This window comes from Choloepus didactylus, chromosome 1, assembly GCF_015220235.1.
Source record: "Choloepus didactylus isolate mChoDid1 chromosome 1, mChoDid1.pri, whole genome shotgun sequence".
Lineage (NCBI taxonomy): Eukaryota > Metazoa > Chordata > Mammalia > Pilosa > Megalonychidae > Choloepus > Choloepus didactylus.
Window position 1 is genome coordinate 166,151,009 of NC_051307.1, and position 21,992 is coordinate 166,173,000.

The 21,992-nt window shown below is 38.3% G+C and overlaps 1 protein-coding gene across 4 annotated transcripts in view; it reads left to right on the plus strand.

Annotated features, from left to right (window-relative positions):
• Positions 1 to 21,992, plus strand: part of PIK3R4 (phosphoinositide-3-kinase regulatory subunit 4) — a 156,742-nt gene that overhangs the window by 118,935 nt on the left and 15,815 nt on the right. For all 4 annotated transcript variants that reach the window (XM_037845054.1, XM_037845036.1, XM_037845031.1 and 1 more), the window contains exons 13-14: positions 5,733 to 5,898; positions 19,889 to 20,053. In XM_037845054.1, the coding sequence (XP_037700982.1) occupies positions 5,733 to 5,898; positions 19,889 to 20,053 (331 nt within the window). The remainder of the gene's footprint in view (positions 1 to 5,732; positions 5,899 to 19,888; positions 20,054 to 21,992) is intronic.

Below are 21,992 nucleotides of genomic sequence, written 5' to 3' on the forward strand. Positions count from 1 at the left end.
TATTTATGTTGTTTAGAAAATTTGGGAAGTTTTCCCCAACAATTTCTTTGAATACTCTTCCTAGACCTTTACCCTTTTGTTCCCCTTCTGGGACACCAATGAGTCTTATATTTGGACGTTTCATATTATCTATCATATCCCTGAGGTCCATTTCGATTTTTTTCAATTTTTTTCCCCATTCTTTCTTTTATGCTTTCATTTTCCGTTCTGTCATCTTCGAGGTCACTGATTCGTTGTTCAACTTCCTCTAGTCTTGTACTATGAGTGTCCAGAATCTTTTTAATTTGGTCAACAGTTTCTTTAATTACCATAAGATCATCCATTTTTTTACTTAGTCTTGCAATGTCTTCTTTATGCTCTTCTAGGGTCTTCTTGATTTCCTTTGTCTCCTGTACTATGGTCTCATTGTTCATCTTTAGTTCTTTGAGTAGCTGCTCTAGGTGCTCTGTCTCTTCTGGTCTTTTGATTTGGGTGCTTGGGCTTGGGTTATCCATATGGTCTGGTTTTTTCATATGCTTTATAATTTTCTGTTGTTTTTGGCCTCGTGGCATTTGCTGAACTTGATAGGGTTCTTATAGGATTTGTAGACCAATTGAAGTCCTTATCTCTAATTTATCAGAACTACAGCTTCGTGGAGTACATTTTCTCTAACTAACCAGCAGGTGGCATCCACGAGCCACCTGTCCTCCACAAGCCAGTTCTCCCCTGCTTAGCCTTTTTGGTGAGTGGTGGAGTGAGTCTTGTGGGGTCCAATTGGTGTACCAAGCTTGCGTGTGTAGTTGCTGTTGCCTGCCCTGTATATGGGGTGTGTTTCTGGGCAGTCAGGGAGGGGGGTGGCCCTAACAATCAAATCTCCCTGGTGATCCTAGAGTTTTAAAGCTGCTGCAATAGTCTAATCCTTCAGTTCAGTCCTGCCACAGTTTGTCTCTGCCATTGACCCAGAAGTCCTTGGTATTGGCGTATGGCTCCTGAGACTTGCAAGTGGGCCCCTCTTCCAGGCTGTGCACCCCGGGTCCTCTGTTGAGGTATGACTGTGCTATGTCACAGGTGAGTGCCGTCCCGCCAGGGCAGTTCTGGGCTGCTGGGCTGTGTAGGGAGGCTCCCTTCCGCCGAAATGATGGCTGAATGGGGCCTCGTCAGTTCACACTGCTCCACCCTCCCAACTCCTGGACAACCAGCTGAGGTTGCAGGGAAGGCTAATGTCCACGCCCAGTTTTGTGGTGTGTGCCTGTTATTTGAAGCACTTCCGTCACACTGGGTTGTCTGGGGCAGCTCTGGGCTATAGGGCTGGCGATGGGCAGGAGTGTTTCCTGTCCACCAGAATGATGGCTGTGAGTGGACACCCCCCTTTTCTTGGGAAGTTGTGGTGTTTAGTGAATTTTCTCAGCCACTGGATTATTGCCTTTTGTCTCAGAGCTCTCTTAGTTCTGCTCTTGACTTGACCTGCCCAAATTGCAATTCTTTGAAGCTTTCTGTATTGGGCTTCTTAGAGTAATTGTTCTAGAAAAAGAAAAAAGGATTGAAAAAAAAAAAAAAAAGGGCCCTCCTCAGAGATCTAGTGGGTTATTGAAATGCTAAGAGACAGAGCAACCGGGGCCATTAAGGAAAGGTCCACAGGGCAGAGAGATCAGCTTTTCTTCGGGATTTGCATATGCGCCTCAGGGCCTGAGCTCTGCCCTTCCCCTTTCTATGTTCACCAGAACTCCAAAAATCCTCCGCTTTTATTTTGGAGTTTTTCGTGTTGTTTTTTTCTATGCCTGTCTCCTCTCTGCTGGTCTGGCTGCTCTCAGATTCTCTGGTGTCTGGTCTCAGTCTATCAATGGTTGGAGTTTGGATCAGTAGAATGAGTTTCCGATAAGGGCTGCCACTGCAGTTCTCCCTTCTCCTTCCTGGAGCTGACAGCCCCTCCTCCCACGGGACTGAGGCTGGCAGGGAGGGGCGCGGGTCCCCTGGCCGCAAAAACTTACAGATTTCGCTGATCTCAGCAGTTCCACGTTTTCATGAGTGTTGTATGAAGTATGCCCAAAGTCAGATTGCTCTGTGGTGTCCAGTCCACGCAGTTCCTGGCTTTCTACCTACTTTCCTGGAGGAGTAACTAACACATACAGCTCACCAGTCCGCCATCTTGCCCCGTCTCTCTCTGTTCAGTGTACTTTCATTGTTGTGCTACCTTCACCCAAAATTGTGTTCCAGACCTCTCACTCCTGTCTTTTTCTATTTGTCTGTAGTGCTCTCTTTAGTATTTCCTGTAGAAACAGGTTTCTTGCTCACAAACTCTCTCATTGTCTTGTCAGAGAATATTTTAAGCTTTCCCTCGTATTTGTATTTGACGGACAGTGTTGCTGGATATAGGATTCTTGGTTGGCAGTTTTTCTCTTCCAATATCTTAAATATATCACCCCACTTCCTTCTTGGCTCCAAGGTTTCTGCTAAGAAATCTGCACATAGTCTTATCAAGCTCCCTTTGTATGTGATAGATTGGTTTTTTCTTGCTGCTTTCAGGATTTTCTCTTCATCTTTGAAGTTTGATAATCTGATTATTAAGTGTCTTGGCTTAGGTCTATTCAGATCTGTTCTGTCTGGGGTATGCTGCACTTCTTGGATCTGTAATTTTATGACTTTCATAAGAGATGGGAAATTTTCATTGATTATTTCCTCTGTTATTGCTTCTGCCCATTTTCCTTTCTCTTCTCCTTTGGTGACACCAATGACACATATATTCATGTGCTTCATGTTGCCATTCAAATCCCTGAGACATTGCTCATGTTTTCCATTCTTTTTCCTATCTGTTCTTTTGTGTGTGAAATTTCAGGTATCTTGTTCTCCAGTTCCTGAGTGTTTTCTTCTGCCTCTTGAAATCTGCTGTTGTATGTCTCCATTGTGTTTTTCATCTCTTGTGTTGTGCCTTTCATTTCCATATATTCTGCCAGTTGTTTTTTCAATCTTTCGATTTCTATTTTATGTTCACCCTGTATTTTCTTTATATCCTTCATCTCTTTTACTGTATCTTCTCTCAACTTGTTGATTTGGTTTTTGAATTGATTTAGCATATTTCTTTGAAAATCTTTAATTGATTGTTTCATTAAAGTGAAACAGTATCTCAACTGGATCTTAGTTGAGGTGTAAATTTGTTCCTTTGGGCCATATCTTCGTTTTTCCTAGTGTATTCTGTAGTTTTCTGTTGTCTAGGCATCTGGTTTCCTTGGTTAACCCAATCAGATTTTCCCAGACCAGAAAGGGTTCAGGTCTCAGAATGGGGTTATATTCAGTTTCAAGTTTTCCTGAGGGTGTATCTTAGAAGACTGACAGACTTTCCTGTGAGGCCTCTAACTGCTGTGCTTTTTATAACCTGCCCAGCAGGTGGCATGTGTCAGCCTATCTCTCCTGACTGGTGTAGGGAGTTGTGGCCTGCAGTTTCTGTTTCAGCTGTTTTCCCTCAGGCTCTGGGGTCTGGTTCTGAATGGGAGGCCAATAGTAGGACTGGACACCATGTCCTTCCTCTTACAGAAGTGTTCATCAGCATTTAAATAGGTTCTTTGTCTCTGACCCTGCTGTCTCCACCCTTGTCTGGGTCAGAGCGCTGTGCAATGCAAATGGCTGTGGCTTTCTCAGGTTGAGAGAGAGAAAAAGGGACAGAAAGCCCCCCTCAGGGCCAGTCCATGGCACCCCCAGCTTCACCCACCGGCCAGAGGTGGCACCTGGTTCTCTGGACTTCCCCTCCTGGTACAGAGAAGTCCTCCAGCTCTTTAAGGTCAGTCATCACTACAAGCCTGTGTCTGCTTGTTGAGGATTTGTAGCTTGTATTGAGCAGTCCACGTTTGTTAATTAAAACCCCAGTTGGAGCTGGACTGAGGTATATTTGCTTGTTCAGAGAGTGCTGCTCTCTTATCACAGCAAGGTTTTGTAGTTTGGGCTATGGGGGGAGGGGGCTGTTGGCTCAGGTCCACAGTTTTTACTTATAGATTTTATGCTGTGATGTCAGGCATTCCTTCCAATCCAGGTTGGTGTACAATGTGTGGACAGTCACGGTTGTCCCCCAGCAGTTATTCCAGATTATTTTCTAGTTGTTCCTGGTTTTTTATTAGTTGATTCAGGGGAACTAACTAACTTCCACTTCTCTCTATGCTGCCATCTCCTCCCCATTAGCTTTTAATGTGGACTTGGGAAAATGCTGGTAGAAATCAATGATTTAAAGATTTACAAAATGTTACATGGTCAGTGGCATCATTAGTCATATAAATTTTCTTCTTAAAATAAATATCCTGGAATGTTTAAGCTATTTCTGTGGTATAAGTCAGTATTGTTTAACAGCCCTGCTTTAGAAACAGAAAAAAGTTGGCCACAAACTATTTTATGATAGAATCTGCCTCTTATAAGTGGCATTTTATACTTAAGAGGAGTTAAACATTTTATCCAGTAATCACAGAAAAGGTACCAAATTTTGTGGTTCGAGAAATGTGCAGTGGCTTTTGGACTCTTGAGTTTTCTTTCCACATTTGAGTAGTTCTGTGAAATTGATTTTCTCTAAAGGGCAATGTTCATCCTAGCCTGGTAGATTATCTTGACTTCATGGAAGAGTGTTTTTGATCACTTTCAAATCCAGCACATGCTCCTTAAAAATCACATTTAGCTGTTTGTGAGCTTGAGATTCAAAGGAAATGTTTTATTTATTTTTTTTAATGTCTATGTGAACCAAGTTTGGCAGTAATCTTGGTTTCATTTTTGCTTTTTGATCAAAAACAAATAATTTTATCCTAAAATTAAGCACATTGCTGACTCCCAATTGAATATGGTTTTCAGCACAATATTCTTTTCTATTTTTTCTACTTTAAAATAGATTAATATTAAATATTATTAAATGTTAATACAACCAAAAAATTTTATTCGTCAAACATAGGAGACAGTTATGTGCAGGGACCTATTTTAAGTACTGTGAACAATTCAGAATGGGTAAGACATGGACTCTGCCCTCAGGGAATTTATAGCTTATTAGAGGAAATTAATCATACACAAAAAGAGTATACGTAAGAAAACAGAGTATAGATGTCATAAAGTAAGTACTGGAAAGTGCATGAGTATTCTGAGGCTGTCATTTTAATACCATATATACTGACATGTTGATACCATAGAATAAATGATTACAGGGGAGAGGGAATCAACATTTTAATGTTTACTGTGGGCCAGGAACAATACTAGACTCTTTACATGCCTCGTTTATCCATATAGTTACCCTTTGTGTTAATTAATATACCCCTCATTTTACATGTAAGGAAACTGAAGCTCAAAGAGTTTAAGTAATTAGCTTATGGTCACATATTTAGAGTATGAGGAGCTGGATCTTTGAGACTGTTAAGCTCAGGCTGCCTCCCTAGAGACCAGTTTCTCTAGGCCATGTTAGTCATTACCTCATACTATTGAGCCAGTAGTCAGGATTTTAAGGGGTAGGAAATGACTGCTGTGTCTTCTCCTTGACCCCTAGAGAAGTGCATAAGATGCAGTCTCTGAAGCTATTATAGCAAGTTTTGATTGCTATCTTGAATATCTTAACTAAATAGATAATATCTGTCATAGTCCAGTAGAATACTTTGTGTTGGTAAGTTATTGGTGCCCTTTAATTGCTTAATTCTTACGATTATTCTTCAGTTGGTTGTTGGTGATGGTAGTTGGGGAGTTAAAGGGGAGATTGTGTATATTTACTACAGTTTAAGGCTCTTTCTTTTGTTTTTCCTTAGGGTGGCATCCCAAAGGGCTACTGGTTGCACATCTTCATGAACACAAATCGGCTGTGAATCGAATTAGAGTCTCTGATGAGCACTCACTCTTTGCAACATGTTCAAATGATGGTACAGTGAAAATCTGGAACAGTCAAAAAATGGAAGGGAAGACCACAACTACCAGGTAACATATGCTCAGGAGAGGATCAATTCATTTTCTCATTCATTCAACAAATATTTATTGAAGGCTTACTCTGTGACAGGCACTTTTTTGGGTGCCAGAGATATAGCAATGATAAAATTCCTTTTCTGTGGAGGTTATATTTTAGTGAGAGATGATGGCCAATGTAAATAAGTGAAACATATAGTGTGTTAGATTGTGAAAAATTTACAGAGAAAAATATAGCAAGTAAAGGGTTGTTCTAGTTTGCTAATGCTGCAGAATGCAAAACACCAGGTATGGATTGGCTTTTATAAAAAGGGGTTTTATTTCATGACACAGTTACAGTCTTAAGGCCATAAAGTGTCCAAGGTAACACATCAGTAATCGGGTACCTTCACTGGTGGATGGCCAATGGCATCTGGAAAACCTCTGTTAGCTGGAAAGGCACGTGGCTGGCGTCTGCTCCAAAGTTCTTCTTTCAAAATGGCTTTCTCCCAGGACGTTCCTCTCTAGCAAGCTTGCTCCTCTTCAAAACGTCACTCACAGCTACACTGAGTTTCTTCTCTTTGAGTCAGCTCATTTATATGGCTCCACTGATCAAGGCCCACCCTGAATGGGTGGGGCCACGCCTCCATGGAAATATCCCATCAGTTATCATCTACAGTTGGGTGGGGCTCATTTCCATGCAAAAAACCTAATCCAGACATTCCAACTTAATCCCCACTATTATGTCTGCCCCACAAGATTGCATCAAAGAATATGGCTTTTCCTGGGGGACATAATACATTCAGACCGGCACAAGGGGGATAGGAAATGCAGTAGGGTGGAGGTAGAAAAGAATTTTAATAAATTGGCCAGAGAATTCCTCGTGTAGTAGATGGCATTTGAGGAAAGACTTCAAAAAGGTAAGGGAAAGAGCCATATGGTTATTTGGAGAAGAGCATTCCAGGCAGAGGAAACAGGAATTGTAACAGCCCAAAATTTGGCATATTTGAGGATTGGCAGAAATGTCTGTGTGGCTAGAACAGAGTGAGCAAGAAAGAGAGAGAGAGAGAGAGAGAGAGAGAGAGAGAGAGCAGACGAATTAGGGCATTCTTGGGCTTTGGCTGTTAATCTGAGTGAGATGGGAAGATTTTGGAGGGTTCTGAGCAGAGGAAAGATATAATCTGAGGTAGATTTCAACAGAATTACTCTGGTTATTTTGTTTAGAATAGGCTAACGAGGAGCAGGATAGAGGCAGCTTTGAAGGCTATTGCAGTAATTCAAGCAAAAGATAATGGCTTGGGCCAGGGTAGTAGCAGTGGAGGTAGTGAGAAATGGTCATATTCTGAGTATGTTTTGATGATACAGCCAGTAGTAGAGCTGATAGGTTGGATGGAATATGAGAAAGAGAAAAGTCAAGGATGATGGAATGGCTAGCTGTATAAGGAAGACAAATACTGTACCATTGCCCCACAAAGTGGACGTAATTTATGACTTGAAATCCTTAGTTCTCTGAATATGAGTGATGAGATTTTTAAAAATTGTGTTTAACTTATATATAGCATAACATTTGCCATTTTAATCATTTTTAAGTTCACTATACTCTGGCATTAGTTACTTTTACATTATGGTGCTACCATCACCACCTTCTATTACTAAAACTTTTTCTTTACTCTTAACAGAAACTTTACTTTTTAAGCAGTAACTCCCTGTCCCCCTGCCCCCAGTCCATCATAACTTCCAATCTACCTTCTTTCTTTGAGAATTTGCTTATTCTGGTTATTTCATTTACATGGCACTATATATATTCCCCTTTTGTGTCTGGCTTATTTCACTTAGCATACTTTCAAGGTTCATCCAAGTTGTAGCATGTGTCAGAACCTCATTCCTTGTTTTTGTATGGGGTGGGGAGCGCCGATTATTATTATTTGTTTGTTGGAGCAGTTGTAGGTTTACAGAAAAATCATGCAGAAAGTACAGAATGTCCAAAAAAGACCCCCTCCCCACCACAGTTTACCTTGTTATTAACATTTTGCATTAGTATATTAGTGTAGTAACTTTGTTACAACTGATAAAATAATAGTAGTGTAATTATACTATAACTATAGTCTATTTACATTAGGGTTCCCACTCTGTGTTGTACAGTTTTCTTCGTTTTTATCTGGATAACACATATGCAAACTAAATTTTTGCACATTAACACCTTCAGTGTTATGCTACCATCACCACCATCCATTAACAAAAATTTTCTGTCACCCCAAACAGAAACTCTGTACCAATTAAGCCTTATCTCCCCATTCTCCACCTCTACCCCAACCCCTGGTAACCTGTATTCTAGTTTCTGACTCTGAATTTGCATATTCAATTTATTTCGTGTAAGTAAGATTATAAAATATTTATCCCTTTGTGTCTGGCTTATGTCTTTCAATGTGATGTCTTCACGTTCATCTATGTTATTGCATGAATCAGAACATCATCCCTTTTTATGGCTTGATAACATGCCATAATATGTATAGACTACATTTTGTTTATCCGTTCATTTGTTGATGGACACTTGGGTTGCTTTTACCTTTTGGCAATTGTGAATAATGCCTCTATGAACATTGGTATGCAAGTATTTGTTGGAGTCTCTGCTTTCAGTTCTTTTGAGTATATTCCTAGAAGTGAAATTGCTGAGTCATATGGTAATTCTTTACTGGACTTTCTGAAGAACCATCAAACAGTTTCCCACAGCAGCTGCACTATTTTACATTCTCACAACAATATACAAGCGTTGCTATTTCTCTGCATCCTTTCCACCATTTATTTTCCAATTTTTCTTAATAGTAGCCATTCTAATGGTTGTGAAATGGTATCTTATTGTGGTTTTGATTTGCATTTGCCTAAATGGCTAACTGATGTTGAGCATCTTCTCAGGTTCTCATTGGCAATTTACATATCTCCTTTGGAAAAATGTATATTCAAGTCTTTTGCCCATTTATCAATTGGGTTGTCTGTCTTTTTGTTGAGTTGTAGTAGTTGTGAAATATTCTGAATTTTAACCCTTATGTATGTTTTTTGACTATTTTCTCCCATTCTGTCTTCTTACTTTATAATAAAGTCCTTTGATACACAAAAATTTTTAATCATTTCTCTATTTTTCTTTTGTTGCTCGTGCTTTTTTTGGAAACTCCAAAAACCTTTACTTTACACAAGGTCCTGAAGATGTTTCCCTATGTCTACATTCATTCTTTTGGATATGGATATCCAGTTTTCTCAGAACCATTTGTTGAAGATACGATTCATTCCCTACTGAGTGGACTTGGTACCCTTTTCAAAAATCAATTGGCCATAGATGAGAGGGTTTGATTCCATTGATCTATATGTCTTTCCTTGTGCCAGTACCATGCTGTTTTGATTCCAGGCATACATTGTTTTATTGAGCTTCATTGTATTATACTTTGCAGATATTGTTTTTATTTTTTCCTTAACAAATTGAAGGTTTGTGGCAACCTTGTGTTGAGCAAATTTATCAGCGACATTTTTCCAACAGCATGTGCTCACTTCATGCCTCTGTCACATTTTGGCAATTCTTGCAATATTTCAGACTTTTTCACTGTTATTTCTGTTATGGTGATCTGTGATCTTTGATGTTACCAGTGTAATTGTTTTGAGGCACCACGAACTGTGCCCATATAAGACAACAAACTTAATTAATTAATGTGTGTTTGTTCTTACTGCTCCACTAACTGGCCATTCCCCAGTCTCCTCCTCCTCGGGCCTGCCTATTCCCTGAGACACAAAAATATTCAAATTAGGCCAGTTATGCTACAGTGGCCTGTAAGTATTCAAGTCAAAGGAGAAGTCACATGTCTCTCACTTTAAAACAAAAGCTAGAAATGATTAAGTTAGAGAGGAAAGTAGGTTGAAAGCTGAGATAGGCCGCAAGCTAGGTCTCTTGTGCCAAACAGCCATTTATGAATACAAAGGAAAAGTTCTTGAAGGAAATTAAAAGAGCTACCCCAGTGAACACACGAATGATAAGTAAGCTAAACAGCCTTATTGCTGATGTGGAGAAAGTTTTAGTGGTCTGGATAGAAGATCACACCAGCCACAAAATTCCTGTAAGCTAAAGTCTAATCCAGAGCAAGGCCCTAACTCTCTTCAATTCTGTGTAGGCTGAGAGAGGTGAGGAATCTGCAGAAGAAAAGTTTGAAGCTAGCAGAGGTTGATTCATGAGACTTAAGGGAAGAAACCATCTCCATAACATAAAAGTACAAGGTGACGCAGCAAAGTGCTGATGCAGGAGCTGCAGCAGTTTATCCAGAAGATCTAGCTAAGGTAATTGATGAAGGTGGCTACACTAAACAGCTAATTTGAAGTGTAGACAAAACAGCCTTCTATTGGAAGAGAATGCCATCTAGGACGTTCATAGCTAGAGAAGAGATGTCATTGCCTGGCTTCAAAGCTTCTAAGGACAGGCTGACTCTCTTATTAAGGGCTAATACAGCTGATGATTTTAAGGAAGCTGGTGCGCATTTAACATTACAAAAATCCTAGGACCCTTAAGAACTAGGCTAAATCTACTCTTCCTGTGCTCTATAAATGGAACAACAAAGCCTGGATGATAGCACATCTGTTTACAACATGGTTTACTGAATATTTTAAGGCCACCATTGAGATCTATTGCTCAGCAAAAAAAGATTCCTTTCAAAATATTACTTACTGCTCATTGACAATGCACTTGGTCACCCAAGAGCTCTGATGGAGATGTATAATGAGATTAATGTTGTTTTCATGCCTGCTAACAAACACATCATCCATTCTGCAGCCCATGGATTAAGGAGTCATTTCAATTTTCAAGTCTTCTTATTTAAGAAACACATTTCTTAAGGCTGTAGGTGCCATAGATAGTGATTCCTCTGATGGATCCGGACCAAGTCAATTAAAAACTTCTGGAAAGAATTTACCATTCTAGATGCCATAAAGAACATTTGTGATTCATGGGATGAGGTAAAAATATCAGTATTAACAGGAGTTTGGAAGAAGTTGATTTTAACCCTCATAGATGATTTTGAGTGTTTCAAGGCTTCAGTGGTGGAAGAAGTAACTGCAGATGTGGTGTCAATAGCAAGACCTACAATTAAAAGTAAAGCCTGAAGATGTGACTGAATTGCTGCACTCTCATGATAAAACTTTAATGAATCAGCAGTTGCTTCTTCTGAATGAGCAAAGAAAGTGGTTTTTTGAGATGGAATCTGTTCCTGGTGAAGATGCTATGAACATCGTTGAAATAACAGCAAAGGATTTAGAATAGTATAAAAACTTAGTTGATAAAGCAGCAGCAGGGTTTGAGAGGATTGACTCCAATTTTTCAAAAAGTTCTACTGTGGATAAAATGCTATCGAACAGCACTGCATGCTACAGAGAAATCTTTATTGAAAGGAAGAGTCAGTTGATGTAGCAAATTTGATTGTTGTCCTATTTTAAGAAATTGCCACAACCACGCCAGCCTTCAGTAACCACAACTCTGATCAGTCAGCAGCCATCAACCTCAAGGCTTGACCCTCCAACAATAAAAAGATTATGACTCACTGAAGGCTCAAATGATGGCTAGCATTTTTTAGCAATAAAGTATTTTATTTATTTTTTTAAAATTCAATTTTATTGAAACATTCACAAACCATACAGTCATCCACAGTATGCTATCAACTGTTGACAGTACCATTTTATAGCTGTGCATTCATCACTACAGTCAGTCCCTGAACACCTCCATCACCACACAAAAAAAGAACAAGAATTAAAATTAAAGTAAAAAGGAACACCCAAAACATCCCATCCCTCTTATCCCTTCCCATTACCATTAGTCATTTACTTTTTGTCCTCATTTTTCTACTCATTCATCCATACACTGAATAAAGGGAGTGGGAGCCACAAGGTCTTCACAATCACATGGCCATACAGTGTAAGCTATATAGTTATACAGTTGTCTTCAAGAATGAAAGCCACTGGATTGTAGTTCAGTAGTTTCAGGTATTTCCTTTTAGCTATTCCAATATACTAAAAACTAAAAAGGGATATCTATATAATGCATAAGAATAACCTCCAGAATGTCCTCTTGGCTCCATTTGAAATCTCTCAGCCACTGAAATTTTATTTGTTCCATTTCTCTTCCCCCTTTTGGTCCAAGAATGCTTTCTCGATCCCACGATGCCAGGGCCAAGCTCATTCTCATTAAGTCATGTCCTATGTTGCCAAGGAGATTCACACCCCTCGGAGTCATGTCCCATGTAGGGGGGGAGGGCAGTGAGTTTACCTGCTGCGTTGGCTAAGAGAGAAAGGCCATATCTGAGCAACTAAAGAGGTTCTCTAGGGGTGACTCTTAGGTACAATTATAAGAAGGCTTGGCTCTCCTTTGCAGTAACAAGCTTCATAAGGGCAAGCCCCAAGATAGAGGGCTCAGCCTTTGAAATTGATAGTCCCCAATGCTTGTGAGAATCTCACTAATTCCCCAGGTGGAGAAGTTTAATATTTTCACATTTTCCCCAGTCCCTCAAGGGGGCTTTGCAAATACATTTTTATACTCTGCCCAGATTACTCTGAGATGTGTCAGGGCTTCACACTAACCTATAGAAACCAACCAGATTTCACTCCCTATTCAACATTCCATATAATTATGGTGTTTGAATAAACTGACCATACAAGTTAATTTATGTAGTGTGCTACAAAAAATATAGATTTTGCACCTAATAAACATCTCTCCCTTTTGTCTTATACAGAAGTTGAAGTTTTAAAACACCATCAATATCGTCCTTTACCCTTTAGTCTGATTTACCTTAGTCCTAACCAAGTCCTTTTTATTCATATCTCTAATTGAAGTCTGATCTCTTTTTCGGACTCTTTAAGATTTGCTTTATGGGGTAATGCTGACATTCATAGCTGCCAGACTCTGGCTCTGAGTCTCAGGTATCACACAGATATCCGAAGTTCCAGGGACCGACCAGGTTAATTTAGACATAGCCATTACAACTCAGGGATGGATGTAATTGCTGTAGGAGCTTACAATCTAGGAACCTTTACACTAAGCTTTCCCCTGATAACCTATGCTCTCAGATTTAATTCTCAGAGTTTGCTCATTATAGTTAGTCCATATTAGTGAGGCATTATACTACTTGTCTTTTCATTTCTGGTTTATTTCACTCAACATCCTATCATCAATGTCCATTCACCTAGTTGCATACCTCACAACTTCCTTCCTTCTTGCAGCAGCTCAATATTCCATTGTATGTATACACCACAATTCCCCATTCCATTCATCAGTCAGTGTAACCTTAGGCCACCTCCATCCAGTATGAATTGTGAATACTGCCACCATAAACTCCACTTTGCAAATGTCCATTCGTGTTCCTCTTTTCAGTTCTTTCAAGTATGTACCCAATAACAGAATTGCAGGATCATATGGCAACTCAATGCTTAGCTTCCTGTGGAACCACCACACTGCCCTCCAGATGGGCTGCACCATTCTACTTCTCTACGAGTTGTGATTAGGGACATCCACCCATCTCTTCATTTTCTGCAGCCGTTTTTCTCTTTCAGTATCTTAAATATATTACACCACTTCTTCTTGCTTCCATGGTTTCTACTGAGAAATCCACACATAGTCTTATCAGGCTTCCCTTGTATGTGATGGATCGCTTTTCTCTTGCTGCTTTCAGTATTCTCTCTTTGTCTCTGATGTTTGATAATCTGGTTATTAAGTGTCTTGGCATAGGCCTATTCAGATCTATTCTGTTTGGGGTATGCTGCATTTCTTGGATCTGTAATTTTATATCTTTTATAAGAGATGGGAAATTTTTGTTGATTGTTTCCTCTATTATTGCTTCTGCCCCTTTCCCTTCTCTTCTCCTTCTGGGACACCCATGACATATACATTCATGCGCTTCATGTTGGCATGAGACGTTGCTCATATTTTTCCATTCTTTTCCCTATCTGTTCTTTTGTGTGTAAAATTTCAGGTATCTTGTTCTCCAGTTCCTAAGTGTTTTCTTCTGCCTCTTGAAATCTGCTGTTGTATGTCTCCATTGTGTTTTTCATCTCGTGTTGTGCCTTTCATTTCCATAGATTCTGCCAGTTTTTTCAAACTTTTGATTTCTACCTTATGTTTGCCCAGTGTTCTCTTTATATCCTTCATCTCTTTTGCCATGTCCTTCCTAAACTGTTTTATTTGGTTTTTGAATTGATTTAACCTATTTATTTCAAAATCTTTGATTGTTTCATTAAAGTGAAACAATATCTCAACTGTATCTCAATTGAGGTATATGTTTGTTCCTTTGACTGGACCATATCTTCATTTTTCCTACTGTGATTTGTAGTTTTCTGTTGTTTAGGCATCTGGTTTCCTTGTTTGCCCCAATCAGATTTTCCCAGACCAGAGGGGCCTCAGATCTCAGAAGGGGGAAATATTCAGTATCAGGTTTCCCTGAGAGTGTGTCTTGGAAGATTGACAGACTTTCCTGTGAGGCCTCTAGCAACTGTGCTTTTCCTAACCTGCACAGCTAGTGGCACCTGTCAGCCTATTGCTCCCCACTGGTGTAACTCTTTAATTCTTGTTGTCCCTTTAATTCTCAGCTTAAGTTGTGTCTGTTTTGACTGTTTCCCCCCAGGCCCTGGGGGCTAAGTTCTGAAGGGCAGGCCAGCCCTAGAGCTGAGCCCCCTCTCCTTCCTCTTAGGGAAGATACACCATCTAGGGAGTTACCTTCTTGAATTACTCCTTTGTCTCTCTGACTCTGTTAACTCCACCTCTGCCTGGGTCAGAGTGCTACAAACTGAAAATGGCTGAGGTTTTCTCCAGTGAGCCACTCAGGTTGAGAGATAGCAAAAGGGAAAGTAAGCTTCTTTTCAGAGCCAGTCCACAGCCCCCAGTTTCACCTGTCAGTAAGAGAGCACCTGGTATTCTTGGCTCCCTTTCCCAGGACACAGGAGTTTTCTGGCTCTCTAAGGTCAGCTGTCTCTAAAAGCCTCTGCATGTTTTTTTAATTTAATTTTTTTTTTCCATCAGCCCCACCTCCTCTCCATTGAGAGTGACCTTGGTGTAATTTGCTGCTCATTAGGGGTTTGTCTATGTTTGTAGCTTGTATTCAGTGTTCACATTTGTTAATTAAAACCCCAGTTGGAGCTGGGTTGAGCTATATTTGCTTGCTCTGGGAATGCTGCTTTCTCCTACAGCAAGGTCTTGTAGCAGCTCATCCTGCCATGAGGGGAGGAGGCTCTTGTCACACTTCCGCAGTTTTGACTTACAGCTTATACGCTGCGATCTCAGCCATTCCACCCAATGCAGGTTGGTGTTCGATGTGTAGACAGTCACGGTTGTCCCCCAGCAGTTGTTCCAGATTATTTTGCTAGTTGTACCTGGTTGTGTATTAGTTGCTCCAGAGGACTAACTAAATTCCACACCTCTCTATGCCTCCATCTTGCCCCTCCCTAGATTGCTTTTAAAGCTGTTCGACTTGGCTTTCTTTATAATAGTAAGAAAACCAGAATCAACCTGAAGATTCAGCAGTAGGGCTCAAATAAGTTAAATAAGTGGGAGTACGATTGTAAAAATGATGTATAAATGAATTTTTTGATATGAAAGATAATACTGATATATCAAAGAAAAAAGTATGTTTGAAAAGAACATGTAGAGTTTCCTTTTTTTTGGAATGGCAAAGTAAAGGGCTCTGAAAATCTGTTCCCTCATAAAAAGCCATTAGAACACTGGCCAAAACTATCAAAATCAACTTTTTCAGGACTCTGGAAATTAGCGTAAAACAATCTGAAGAGTGTTCAAGAAAAATCACTTAATCTCAGTAAGAACAGTGAGCCAGGTGGTTTTATTGAGTTGCGCTAATCCCACCCCACCCCCCCAAACATCTGTAGTAAAATACAAACATATCAAATCATTGACATAACCTTAACTTTAATTAGCCAGAATAAGAAGAGCAAACTAAACCCAAAACAAGCAGAAGAAAGGAAATAAAGACTAAAGTGGAAAGAAATGAAGTGGAGAATTGAAAAGCAAAAGAGAAAAATCAACCCCATCAAAATTTCATTCTTTGTATAGATCAACAGAATTGGCAAGTCTTTACTACACTGACCAAGAAAATAATGGTGGAGGACTCAAATACCAGAAAGCATGAATAAAAAAGGAAAGACATTACTACCAACCTTACAGAAATGAAAAGGATTATAAGAGAATACTTTGAACAAATGTGTCAACAGATTGGGTCATCTAAATGAAATGGACAAATACCTAGAAAAACGCCAGTACTGAAAATGATCAAGAAATAGCAAATCAATGTAGACTTGTCACAATAAAGAGATTGAATCAGTTATTTAAAAAAAAAAAAACAAAGAACTCCCTGCAAAAAAAATGCCCAGGCTGAGATGGCTTCACAGATGAATTCTACCAAATGTTTAAAGAAGAATTAGCACTCATCCTTCACAGACTTTTCTAAAAAATAGAAGAGGGGAAAGACTTCCTAATTTATTCTATGAGGCCAATATTACCCTGAAACCAACCAGACAAAGACATCACGAGAAAAAAAAAAAGACCCGCATAAAAACTGCCAACAAAATACTGGCAAACAGAATCCAATATATAAAAAGGATTATATACCACAACCAAGTGGGATTTATCCCAGAATGAGAGGCTTGTTCAACATTCAACATACCAAAATCAATCAATGAATACATCATATATCAGTTAGTATAAAGGACAAAAATACATGATGAGCTCAACAGACTCAGAAAGGATTTAACAAAGTCCAGCACATTTTCATGATAAAAACACTTAAACTAGTAATAGAAGTGAACTTTTAACTTCTTCGTTGTGATAAAGGGCTTTTATGAAAAACTCATTGCTAATTCATACTTGATTGTGAAAGAATGAAATCTTTCCCCCTGTGATCAGGCACAGGACAAGGATTTCTGCTCTTGCTACTTCCATTCAACATTGTTCTGGAGGTTTTAGCCAGGGCAGTTAGGCATAAAGAGAGAAAAGGCATCCAGATTGTAAATGAAGTAAAACTATCTGTATTTGCAGATGATTTGATCTTGTATACAGAAAATCTTAAAAGAATCCACAAAAAATCTGTTAGAACTAATAAATGAGTTTAGCAAAACTGTAGGATACAGTATAATACATAAAAATCATTGCATTTCTATATACTAATAATGGCCAGTATGAAAGGGAAAAAAAAGCAATTCCATTTACAATAGCAGCAATAGAAGAATACTTAGTAATAAATTTAACAAAAAAAGTACAAGACTTGTATACTGAAAACTACCAAAAATTATTGAAAGAAATTAAGGAAGACCCAGTTAAATAGATATCCCATGTTCATGGATCAGAAGACTTAATATTGTTAAGGTGGTAATCCTCCCCAAATTGATCTACAAATTTAATACATTCCCTATCATTTCCAGCTGCTTTTTTTTGTTTGTTTGTTTTTGCATAAATTGATAATTTGATCCTCAAATTCATATAGAAATGCAAGGGAGCCAGAATAGCCAAAACAATCTTGGAAAACAAAAAAGAACAAAGTTGGAGGACTCACACTTCCAGATTTAAAAACTTACTGCAAAGCCACAGTTGTTGAGACATTGTTGTCCTGGCATAGGAATAGACATATGGATCAGTGAAACAGAATTGAAGGTCCAGAAATATTTTTATGGCCAGTTGTTTTTCAGCAATGGTGCCAGGGCAGTTCATTGGGGGAAAGAATAGTATATTTAACAAATGGTGTTGGGACTAAAGGTGTTCACATGCAAAAGTATAAATTTGGACCCTTACCTCAAATGAAAAACAGAATTACTCAAAGTGGATCATAGACCTAAATGTAAGAACTAAAACTATAAAACTTTTACAAGAAAACATAGGCATGTGAATTTTTGTGATCTTGGATTGGATAGTGGTTTCTAAGCTATGAAATCTAAAGCACAAGTGACAAAAGAAAAAGTAGATAAATGGACATCATCAAAATTAAAAACAGTACACTACACTATTAGAAAAGGATAAATGCAACCCATGAAATGGAAAAAAATATGTACAAATCATATATCTGATAAGGCACTTGAATTCAGAATCTATAAAGAACTCTTACATCTCAATAATAAAAAGACAACCCAACTTTTTTAAAATTGGCAAAGTGCTGGAATAGATATCCTTCAAAGAAGATGTATAAATGGCTTATAAAATATGCAAATGGCTGAAACAATGCTCATCATTAGGCTTTAGGGTAATACAAATCAAAACCTCAAGATACCACTTCCTACCCACTAGAATGATGATAACAAATGACAGACAATCATAAGTGTTGGAGAGGATATGGAGAAATTGTAATATTGCTTGTGGAAATGTAAAATGTAAAATGGTGCAGGCACTTTGGGAAACCATTTGGCATTTTCTCAAAATGCTGTTAAACATGGTGTTAATATATGACCCTGTAATTCCACTTCTAGGTATACACCTAGGCCAATTGAAAAATATATCCACACAAAAATATACTGTGAATAACAGCACTATTCATAATAGTCATAAGTGGAAACAACCCAAATTTATCCATTGACTTGTGAATGGATAGACAAAATATGGTAGATCCTTTCAGTGGAATAATATTGGCCATAGAAAGGAATGAAGTACTGATGCATGCTATAACATGAATGAAACTTGAAAACATGCTGAGTGAAAAAAGCCAGATGCAAAAGGCAACATAATGTATGACTGCATATATATGAAATGTCCAGCATGTGCAAATATATAGAAAATTAAAGTAGATTAGATGTTGCCATGGACTGGGAGGGAGGGGAGAATGAGGAGTAAATGTTAAAGGGTTTAGGGTGGTTTTCTTCCTGGGCCTGATTAAAGGTTTTAGAATTAGATGGTAGGGATTTCTGTAGAAAAAAATTCTGTTAATATACTAAAAGTCACTGAATTGTATACTCTAAAATGTTTTAATTTAAAATATGGGAATAGTTGCTCAATAAAAGTGTTATTTAAAAAAAGTAAACCTCAGGGAGATGACTAATAGACAAAAGATATAAAGTATGATTCCATAGTTCTTAAAATAAATATGTATTATAATATGCATAGAACCCCTTTGGAAGTGTATAAACAAAATGTTAATAGTGCTTTCGATTGTTGGTAGAGTGATAAATGATTTTATTTTTGTTTTCTGTTTTTTAATAATGTTTGTACATTTGATATGTATTAACTTGTATAATGATATAAATTACAAAAGATAAATTAGGTGATAAGGGTTTTTTGACATTTTTAGAGGTATGATCCCTTAGAATGGTGAGGGTGCACCCTGTGCAGAGGGGGATGATGGAGGGAATTGGTGATAACGGGAGGCATCCTATGTGCATCATATATTCAATAAGTTTGGCAGTGAATTTAAGGAAGGAGACTAGAAAAGACAGCTTGAGAGATCAGTATGAGTGTAGGAGAAACTGAATATTATAATAAAATTTTGCATATATGGATATTTATGATTATACATTATTTTATCTTTACTATGACCTATTTAGGTAATAGGGGCAATTTTTGTTTTGTAGACGAGTAAACTGAGGCACAGAGCAGGTCAAGTGGCTTGACCGAGATAGAAGTAGTCAGTACTAGAACTCAAGTCTTTGGCTCCAAAGCTAGTGCTTTTCCTGCAGTGCCTGGCTTCATCTTACGGAGTATAGAAAAACCAAAGCATGTAAGAGTAAGGGTTTAAGGTATAATAAGATTTGAAGGAGAACTGGATCAGGGGGACCACAAGTGTGGGAGTTCTAACTGAAAAAGAAGAGGGTCAGTCTTTCTAAGATTTGAGTGAAGTGTGTGGAGATGGCCCTTTGAAAATATCAGAAGAAAAGGTGCTTTTGGGGGGACTTTTGTTTCTATTATGAGTTCAGGGAGATAAATGTACCTCAAAGTAGTAATTTTGTTTGTGAACAGCCATGTGGATATTTGTAGAATATTAGCATTAATAATGTTAGAAATGAAGTCTATTTTTCTTTCATTCAGATCTATTCTTACATATAGCCGAATTGGAGGACGTGTCAAGACACTCACATTCTGCCAGGGTTCTCACTACTTAGCCATAGCATCTGATAATGGTGCTGTCCAGCTTCTTGGAATTGAGTCTTCTAAGCTGCCCAAGTCTCCTAAAATTCATCCTCTACAAAGCAGGTATCTATGGTTTGTCTTTTTAAAACTTTGCATTTAGTGTCCCGTGGTAATTTATTCCCCTTCCCTCAATGTAATTGGGATCTACCGAGAGCCAAGTACAACATCGTACCTCATTTTTAAAGCACATGAAATAAATAAAACTGCTTCCAACTCAAACACTATCACATGTAGTTGGTTTCAAAACACTACATCTACATGTTTTATTTGCTGCCGATTTGTTAAAAGGTCAGAAGAACATCTTGAAACTTGTGGTTCATCCCAGTTTGGAATCTGTTTGAACAACCTAATTATCAGTTATATCTTCTGTCTCAGCTATTGAAAGCACAACTCTGGCTAATTTTGAGAATGTAAGTGTTTTGCATTAAAGAAAACTCAAATGTTGTCAGCATTCTTTCACTTGGCATTGAAGTCTCTGTAGTTGATGGGAATAAGGAGTGTTTAGACAGATTATTTGTCTTACCATTTTAAAACAAAATACTATCTGGTTTTATTTAAGAATTTCCTTCACTTCTTCCAAATTGTGGCTGCTCACAGATTAAACACATGCATGGTAATATATTTAAAGACAAGGCAGAACAATTTTTTAACTGATTAGTAAGTGCTAAAAAAGAGGCTTCCAAAAGCAAAGAAAATGCTCTGTGGGAAACTACAGTCTACAGGGAGAAAAAGACAAGGGAACCAACAATTTCAATACAGTGTGGTCAGATGCTATGTTACAAGGACAGTGGGAGGCAGCCTGAAGGGTATGGGAAAGAAGGCCTAGAGAAGGTGAAACCATTTGTGAGTTAGCATCTCAGACAAAGCAGGGTAGTTGAGAAGAGCATGCCAGGCAGAGGTGGTGACCCTACAGGAAGAAAGCGGAATGAGGCGATACTTACAATTTAGTGGATTATTCAGGATGTGGGGGGAAAGATGGAATGCAGTCTGTGAGGAATCTGTTTTACATGGGAATCACATAATCACATTGAAAGGGAAGGGTAATAAGGGAGCCAACCTAAGAAACTTTGGAAAACAGTGTTTTAACTGGATATTTCAAGGCTAATGACAAAAGGAACTGAACACCATTGGGTAGCGTAGGCAGAAAGAGATGTTTGTTGGGTCACCTAGGAGTTTTTGCTTTTTTGTTTTGTTTTGTTTTTGCATTTAAAAAGTTATTTTCAACATAATTTATTGAAGAATTTGGGGCAGCTTTTGTCCAGGACACATTATATATGGCCTTTAAAAAAAAACAAATACCTGCCAGTTTTCTTTAAAACCCATTTAGTAGAGAATGACTGTATAGTAATGTATCTATTGAATTCCATGTAAGTTAACAAGAGCTATTGGGAAAATGTGCTGTATGGTGAGTGTGCTAGCAAGACACACACAGAGATGTGTTCAGTCTGTGCAGTTACCTCTCAGCCAACACCCCTTTTTGCTGTGAATGTTACTGTCTTTACCCTAAACCAAACATTAACTACCTCGATTGGGAGATTGTGCCAGGATGTTTAGATTTTACTCTGTCTGACGGCAGTATGTGCCAAACGTTGCCATAAGTCTTTTTTTGTTTGTTTCATTTAATCAGATCAATTCTTGTTATGGATGTTAATAATTAGATTTTGTGAAACTTTCTCACTTTTTTTTGGCATTTGGATTTTTCATCATCGCTCAGTGGTAATACAGTCAGATTGTTTGTAAACCTAATTGTTATCTAAAACAGGGATCAGCAAACTACAACCTACAGTATGGTCCATAAATTAAGAATGATCTTTGCATTTGTAAAGGGCTTTTAAAAAACAAAGAAGAATGTGCAATATAGATGTATGTAACTTGCAAAGCCTAAAATATTTAGTATCTCCCTCTCTACAGAAAATGTTTGCTGACAATTTATCTGAGAGAGAAAACTAAAATAGTATGTGTAAAAGCAGTATAGATGTATGTAACTTGCAAAGCCTAAAAT